Source organism: Enhydra lutris, unplaced genomic scaffold (assembly GCF_002288905.1).
Source record: "Enhydra lutris kenyoni isolate GAN:26980312 unplaced genomic scaffold, ASM228890v2 scaffoldscaffold3, whole genome shotgun sequence".
NCBI lineage: Eukaryota > Metazoa > Chordata > Mammalia > Carnivora > Mustelidae > Enhydra > Enhydra lutris.
The window spans coordinates 46,530,549-46,539,103 of NW_019154087.1; the positions used below are offsets into that span (position 1 = coordinate 46,530,549).

At 43.5% G+C, this 8,555-nt stretch overlaps 1 protein-coding gene across 1 annotated transcript; it reads left to right on the plus strand.

The window, feature by feature from the left end:
* Positions 1-2,608: 2,608 nt before the first annotated feature.
* Positions 2,609-7,617, plus strand: LOC111157810 (lecithin retinol acyltransferase). Its single transcript, XM_022519475.1, has 3 exons — positions 2,609-2,642; positions 2,934-3,474; positions 7,209-7,617. The coding sequence occupies exons 2-3, from the start codon at positions 2,935-2,937 to the stop codon at positions 7,359-7,361; spliced, it is 693 nt and encodes a 230-aa protein (XP_022375183.1). The 5' UTR covers positions 2,609-2,642; position 2,934; the 3' UTR covers positions 7,362-7,617.
* The last annotated feature ends 938 nt before the right edge of the window (positions 7,618-8,555 follow it).

Below are 8,555 nucleotides of genomic sequence, written 5' to 3' on the forward strand. Positions count from 1 at the left end.
TTTAAGGAAGGAGAAAATTTTTTTTAAAGGATTTATTTATTTATTTATTTATTTTAGAGAGACAGAGAAAGTGTGGGGGTGGGGAGGGGCAGAGAAAGAGCCTTAAGCAGATCCCACACTGGGGTTGGATCTCAGGACCCAGAGATTACAACCTCAGCGGAAACCGAGAGTCCCATGCCTAAAAGACTGTGCCACTCAGGCACCCCCAAGGAGAAATTTCGAACATCAGATTTTTCGTGGGCCTTTCCTTCTAACAGCATTTTCCCTTCCCAGTTTAGCTAATATTGATGCAGTCTATTAGTGGGAGTGTGACTATTAGCATATAAACAAATTTTTGAAGTGTGCCTCTAAGGGAGCAATCAGAAACTAACTGCTCAGCCACAAAAAATATATACAAGTCTAAGAACGTTGAGAGTTGCCTTTTGTAAAGTAGGGTTACCATGGGGAGGGCAAATCAGTTGAGCCAGCAAGAGCTCATTGGAGGACGCTGCATTTTTTCAGTTGAGAAGCCGCCTAATCTTCCCTAACCACTCCCCGATTAAGTAGTCTCAGAAGACTTCAAAAACACGGCAAATGGAAACGTTCTGCAGCCTCCTTTGGGTTACCCAGGGCCGAATTTCCTCAGGCGGGGCAGGGGAAACGCAAATCAGCTTGGCACTGCGTATCTTTAACAAAACCCCTTGTGGGGGATGAGGCTATTGAAGGTCTCGAGGTGATTTCTCCCTAATATTTTTTGCTCTGAAAGAGTTCTCTGTAGTTCTCCGTACTTTTGTCTGCGCAAATTTCCCAGGTGGAGTCAGTCGTAGGCGTTAATAAGCCGCATTAGTGACCACCAGAGACGGAAATCGCTAATTACTAAGTCCCCTTTGATCTCCCCCAGCCGTTTGGCTCCTGACACTGGAGGTTCCGGCATCTACGCTTTCTTAGAACTGTACCAGACTAGAGTGTTCAGACGTGCGATCTGCAGTTTAACGTGTGCGCCGAGATCTGGATCAGATTTTTAAGAATTTCCACAGATTCCCCAGATTTTAAAATCCAGCGGCTGAGCTGGTGTGCGGCTGGAAGCTAACAAACGCCCACGCGCGCGGGTGTTTGATTAATTTTGGCAGCTGCGTACTTCTGCGCTTTAAATTTTGGGGGGGCAGACTGGGGAAATAAACGATTTAAACTTTGAGTGCACTGCCTGTCTCCCCTTCTCCATCGTCTGCTTTCGATTCGGTTGTGGGAAATGGAGTTTTCTTCTCTTTGCTGGAACTCTAATGTGATTCGGGATCATTTGTAAAATGAACAAAAAAGTCACCGGCAAACGGGACGACTGGGGCAGAACGCTGATGGCAGACCCGGGGTGGAAGCAAAGTCCGGGCCTCCGAGGATAATTAGGAGACTGCCTCCTCCCCGCCTGGTCTCCATGGTCCCCTTCATCTTCCAGGTAAGATGAATGGCCCTTCATCCATCATCCACAGCCAGCCGAGGATCCTCCCCTAGGCGAGCGGAGAATATGCTTTCAGAAAAAAACCTATTAGCCCCGAATTGGGCAGCTTAGTGGAGCCAACCGAGGCTCTCTATTGTGGCCTTTGTCTGCGGAATTTAAGCATTTACATAATGCACTAGCGCCGAACTTCGAGCAGGGTTGGGACACTGCGTGCGGAGCCTGGCGCGGACCTCGCGTCTACAGCTCCCTCATCCGGCTGCTCCAGGGGACCATCCTCGCGATTGCGCCTGGGTCACGCTGCAGGCGCTCTGGCAAGGAAAGCAGTGCCACATCCATACTTTGCCCACTCCGGGCGGCTGCGCTTTGAAAGCGGCAACGTCTTGTTGGGTGAAACCACGCAGGGTCCATCTGACCCTGAAGTCGGAGGAATAAACTTGATATTAATCTGGCTTTCCAGGCGGTCGTTGGGAGCTTCGCCGTTTTTCTGCTGACGGTTGAGAGCCGCGCGCTCAACGGTCACTGGTGCGTCCAAGCACAGAGGCGCCTTGGGTTCCAATCGCCAGAGCGCCGGACCTGGACTCGCGGGTCTCTAGGCGACCCGCGCGCCAGCTGAGCGCAAAAAGGATTCAGGGCATGTAAAAGGGAGGACGAAGACCCGCGGCGCGTGGGACTAGGTCTCAGGGGAATTTAGGAAGGAATCCGCAGGCTTTGGAGAGGCGCACGCTTCGCAAAGGAAATGCAAACACTTTAGGAAGCCGAGGTCTCTGGGTATCCAACTCTTTAGAGGGAGGTGGTTCGGTTCAGAAATCTCGCCAGAGGGGACTTTTCCACCGAAAACTTTCTCGAAGTGCCCAGAATACGCCCAATCCAGGCAGGTGCAGAAACTTTTGCCCTGCAGTGCCTCCGCCACTGCTCTAAACGGCCGCTTAGAGGATGCAAGGGGTTGGGTCGCGAGCGCTAAGGGGGAACCTGCATCTGGAATCGGGTCTCCAGGAAGAAGACCGCACCCAGGGGGCCCGCCAGCCCCCTTCCAAAGAACCCGCGCGCCCCTCGCAGCGAGCTGCGCTGGTAGCCTGGGCCCAATCAGCGCTGTCTTAGGGACTGTGACGGCGTTCGGCCCCGCCCCCTTGACTGGGATAAAAGGCTTCAGAGAAGGCTTCATTCAGCCCAGAGCTCCGCGTGCTGCCCTGCGCCCCGGCACGGCCCCCAGGTGGGTTTCGTGGATTGTTGCTCTCAGCGCCGGTCCCACTGTCCCCGCGGTCTGCCGCGATCAGATTCTCATTCTTCTCAGTCCCCAGGGCAGGGCGGCCAAGCCAGTCTCCAGGATTCTCTCCTTTCCTTTTCGCTCCCCCTTAAAGGCAGCTGCAGTACTCCGCGCACTGGGCCTTCGGCCTGCAGGTGAGCAGCAGCGCAGCGCCCCAGTCCGGCGAGCTCACTTACCCCGGCCCGTGCGCGACCGGCTGCGGTACCCCCCCGCCCCAACGCTGCCTTTCCCCTGCAGGATGAAGAACCCGATGCTGGAGGCGCTGTCCCAATTGCTGGAGAAGCTGCTCCTCATCTCCAACTTTAAGCTCTTCAGTTCGGGCACCCCGGCCGAAGACAAGGCGAGGAATAATTTCTATGAGATCAGCTCTTTCCTCCGCGGCGACGTGCTGGAAGTGCCCCGGACCCACCTGACCCACTACGGCATCTACCTGGGCGACAACCGTGTTGCCCACATGATGCCCGACATCCTGTTGGCCCTGACCAACGATAAGGGGCTCACGCAGAAGGTGGTCTCCAATAAGCGTCTTATCCTGGGCGTCATTGGCAGAGTAGCCAGCATCCGCGTGGACACAGTGGAGGACTTCGCCTACGGAGCCGACATCCTGGTCAATCACCTGGACAAGTCCCTCAAGAAGAAGGCGCTGCTCAACGAAGAGGTGGCGCAGAGGGCCGAGAAGCTGCTGGGCATGACTCCCTACAGCCTACTTTGGAACAACTGTGAGCACTTCGTAACCTACTGCAGATTTGGCACCCCGATCAGCCCCCAGGCGGACAAGGTACACGTGTGACTCGCCCGTGGGTTTGGTGGGGACCCCTTTCCCATCTCTAACTTTTTTCTATGCTCTGGGATCAGGGATTGAGTTCTAGAATGAGTAACGGTCTCTGGTGTTCCTGAAGGAGGCCAAGTAAATAAATAGCGTTGTCCCTTGCAAGGTAACCTCAAAATGCGCGGTTAAAGAGTGTGGAAATACGGTCCCGCTGCCAGCGATTCCAAATCTACGCAGTTATTGTTGCAGAGGTCCTCAGGGTGTCCACCCAGCTTCGTGGAAATGACAAAAGGGCAGGTGGAGATGGGGGGGTTGAGAGAAAATCTGTCGTTGTGTGCTTGCAAATTTTCCCAAGAATTGCAATCGAAGAAAGGCGTTCATCGTTTGTATTTTATCTATAACCCTGTGTACAAATTGTTGTGCCTTTAAAATTAAGGAAACATGCAGGTTTCTCCGTCTGTAAACTGCACAGTGAATTCCATTTGTTTAATATAAACTATCATAATTCCCAGTAGGAAGACCTCCCTGGTAGATCCCTTATTCTTGTGTCTGGCTTCAGAGAAGTTATTTCCTTGGTATTCTGAATTCTTTTCCTTGAAGGCTTTAATCCCCATCTAGACTTCCTCATTGTTAGGCATCCTTCAACCCTTAGCTCCAAAGGTGGGATTGTTTATGGGTTCCTCAAAGGTCAAAACAATTAGTTTTCAAGAAGATCCATTCAATGTTGTAATTTTTATGGGCACTTAAAAATAAAACCAGTATTAGCATTGACGGTGATTAAATTACTCACAAATCCAAAGGGGTGGGGGGAATGGATTTTTTATTTCCTTTTGAAACCTCTTAACTTAAAGATAGTTGACTTTCTAATCCTGCAACTGCTTTTTACAATTAGATGCTTTCTCAGTCTTTGCTGTAGTTGTTAAAGAGGTTATTGTTAATGTTCACTCTTAAGTGAAACCTGGGCCATCACCTAATGAGCTTCACATTTTAGCCTTCATGTTTAGATACTTTGTGGACCAAAAGAATGAGTCCATGCAACTGATTTTGTATTGCCCCACATCTTGATGAATTTTTTGACCATATGGAAAAATCTTTCTCTCGTCTGTGGCAGAACATACAAATTCTATGCTTTTTATACATTGGTTTATGAAACTCCTTATAGAGCTACACCAGACTCAAGCTAGGAATTCTTTTCTAAGTAAAATAAAAATATAGTTAGAGCAGTGTGCAATGATTTAAGAATCACAGCCCCAGTCCAGGCCTGATTAGAAATGAACTTCACTACATTTGCAAACACTGGCTCCAAAAGTGTACAAAAGGAAACACTCCAGATTTACTTAGGAACCAAGCAAATTATTTCTCTAAGGAAAAACAGTATTTCTATCCAGTAATTAGGAGTTACCCTTTCATGGAACACATATAGCACTGTATTCTATATTTTGACCCCCGGCCCCCCCAAAAGTGCTTTTTTTGAGGTAGTAAAATATTTAGTCTGCATAAATAACTAGCTGGAGTAGTTTTTCATCTTTGGAAACTTTGTAAGGTTTTACAGAAGTAAAGAAGTGTTTTAATTGCTGTTGCTTCATAGCACCTCTTGTGAAACTGAGTTTTTGTCTCCACTTTGAATGGTGTAACAAACAATTTGGCCAGAGTAGATTTCCTGGGGAAAAAAAAAAAATCCCATCCTAAATTTTCCAATTCTAAGAACTGTTTTTTTGAACATGCCTTGAGAGAAGTAGGTCATTAATACTGAAGGAGGACTGGTTTCTTCTTTTCAGAGATGTAAGGGATTACTTGATGCAGGATCTGATTGCTGGGTTCTCCATCTATGTAGACAACTGTAAGCATAACACTGAGAGTTGCAAGTTGTCTCTTAGTTAAATGTGAGTTTATAAACACTCTGAAGAGCACTTTCCCTCATGAAAGCACTGCAACTAATTGGAAAATAAATTAGAAGAAAACATTTTGCTTTTTTGTAGCGTGAAGCTCTTTTTAACAAGTTTAGAAATCATAAAATTAACGGAGTTTTATATTACTATTAACAATTTCAGTGTTTTGTAAACTATAAAGCCCTTTAATTACTATTGCTATGCTTTATGCTTTTTCAACTCTTCTTCTTTTTTTTTAATTGCTGGTAATGCTTTTTATTGTTAAAAAATTAACGCAAATACCCCCTTTTAATTTCTGGGGTTTCAGTGCTCAGAAAGTGCCCTTACAGGCTTCTTAACACCTTCTAGCAATGCAGAACATTTCCTCCTGTTGAGCACCACTAGACTAGAGATGCATTCTGAGCTAATGGCCAAGTGAACAAGAACAGGACATTAGAAATAAGACACTCCTTGAGAAAAATCTGCTTTTGGGGAAAGGAGTCCACAATGATTCCCTGTTTTCCTTAATTAACAATTATTGGGGAAAAAGACAAAAGGACATAACTGTATGGAGACAGCTTACTCATTTACCTAAATGCATATCTTCCCATTATTTGCCAAGCACTTTTCCCATTGTCCTGAAAACTTCATTTAGTTTGATCCTCACCACTTTAAGATTGTATATTTGGGGTCAGCAGAAAGAGACAAATCATCTGTTTGACATGTAAGAAAAACAGCATCTGGATAACTAACAGGAAGTTTCGTATTTGTCTAGAAGTTGTATGGATAGAGACAACCCTACAGTCAAGGTAGTGCATTAAAATATATTGGGCTTGTATACTCTGTCCATTAAGAACTTAGAAACCTAGCTGTCCAGGACTGTATAGGACACCCTCAAAGCATATACAATGTCATGTCTAGAAAAGGAGCTTAAAACTAGTACGAGTAGTGAAAGTCACACATAAAAGCAGTTCACTGATAAATTTTGCCCAGACAGTGATGAGGTAGAGATAATTGTCAACAGATGTAGCAGTAATAATAACCACCATAATGCCTTACATTTATGCTGCATGTAGAAGAATACAGAGTACTTTTGCATTAAAGATCTCATTTGATCCTCACAACAACCTCCTTATTCCCATGGAGAAGAGGGTAGTCTGGACAAGTTAAATGATTTACATGAGATTTACTGGAGCTAACAAGAGTTGAGCCAGGACTCAAACATAAGCCATCTCTTCTGAGTGCATTAAGTTTTTAAAGAAAAACAATTTCACATATTAGAAGAATGCTTTCCTCAGAGGCATTTATCTCTGGCAGCCAATTTTATGTCACATAATTGATTGAATTTAATTTACTCAGGGAATGGGATATGACAAAAAAAATTAGACTTTCTATGCCTTTAGATTTTGAGACTTATGAAGAACATTTTCACTGGTATCAAATTTTCAAATGTGAGTTGTAGGAATTGAATTCACCAATAATAATAAGCTAAATTTTATCACTCAAGATTAGAGACTCCTATGCTTATGTAATTTTAGAATGTTATTGTTATTGAAAAGCAGTTTAAAGTTTTAATCTTTAATCCTGAATAACTTTTATATGGTTACATTCTCTGTAGTTTTCTATAAAAATTCTGTATTTAGAAATTGTCATTATGAACCTCGTTGCCTAAAGCATCATTTCAGTCATTTATGGGATGTGGAACCAAGAAACTGAATTACTCACATCTTAAATTCTTTCCAAGGTCATTAAGAGAAATTCTAGTTTTTCTGTTAGACAGAAAACTAGGTGAAAAAATTATGCTTTACTATTTGGTATAGGTAATTCTTCTTAGGTTCAGCCCCTTTTCTAATATTCTTAAATCTTATTTTCTAGTTCTGTGAGAATGTGAAGATAATTATCCGTGATCAGAGAAGTGTTCTCGCTTCGGCGGTCTTGGGATTGGCATCTATATTCTGTCTGGGCTTGGTATCGTATACTACCCTTCCTGCAATTTTTATCCCATTCTTCTTATGGATGGCTGGCTAACTTCATATCCCCGTGTCAGTGTGTGTATTCTGTGTGTAAATATGTTTATATTTATAGAGCACAAGTCAGTATATGCATCATCCAGAAAAATGTGACCTGTAACACCGTGTTCTGGATAAAAATGTGACTAAGAATCATGCAAAGTGCTTACTGTGTAAGCCCAAGAACAAAGGCTTTCTCAATCTTCTCAGGCAGTTCCATTTTAAAGCCCTGTGCAGATCTTGGAAACGTGGCAACTTGTGATAGAATTCACCCTTCCAAGGGAACCAGCCAGTAAGATGATGGCCACAGGAGATTATTTTTTCTCCTGTAATCATGGTTTTCCGTTAGGCCTGAATTTGAAGATTAGAAGACTTATTGAATGAGCCCACTAACTTCATTGTAAATTTATTCTGTTTCATTGAAAACCTTACATTAAACTAAAAGAATTTCCCTTGTTCAGATGAAAACATGTTTGATGATGGTTAAAACAAACAAACAAACAAAAAAAAACCATAATCCTTTTTTTTCATGCATTATATATAATTCCCAATAAGTCAAAAGTATTTTCATTACTTGAAACCGTGTTGGAGTTTAATGATAAAGTAACTTACTAGAACTATAGAAACCTATGTTTTCCTGCAGAAATAAGCTAGTATAGCATCAGTTGAACAATTTGATTTGGATTTACTTACCCAGAAGCTTGGCATTTGTTATTTTTTTTCCTTTTATGTGTCACTGTGGTGACATTAAACCACTCTGAGAGGTAAAAGGATATAGGATTGAAGTAATTTGGATACTTAGAGAGTGTACGTGCCAATTAAATATGCAAATGTCCACACATACACAGACTGATGAGAGACAAACGTTCTTGATTGCTTTATAATACAGTGTGGTTACCAGAGAGCATTTGTAGAAGTGATGTAAAAACAAGTTTAGTCTGTTTCCTTATGACCTTGCATCCACAGTATAACTTTCATATATGTCATTGGATGGTTTACCTTTTAAAGCACTTACTAATGTACTGTATAATTTTTAAAAGTCCTCAGATTTGTCTTCTAACAGATTTATTCATTTCATTGCAAAGTATAGTTTCCATCCTTAAAAGAAGGATGCCACAAGGAAATTACTGTTAGAAGTAATTTCTGAGTGTCTTAGTGCCTCCAGGTGTGTAAATCAATTACACTGAGGCTGTCTTAATATCACGGTTGAGAT

Coding starts and splice junctions, on each gene's coding strand:
- LOC111157810 (XM_022519475.1), top strand. CDS start 2,935: ATGAAGAACCCGATGCTGGAGGCGCTGTCCCAATTGCTGGAGAAGCTG. Junction 3,475..7,208: donor TCAGCCCCCAGGCGGACAAG/GTACACGTGTGA, acceptor CTTATTTTCTAG/TTCTGTGAGAATGTGAAGAT.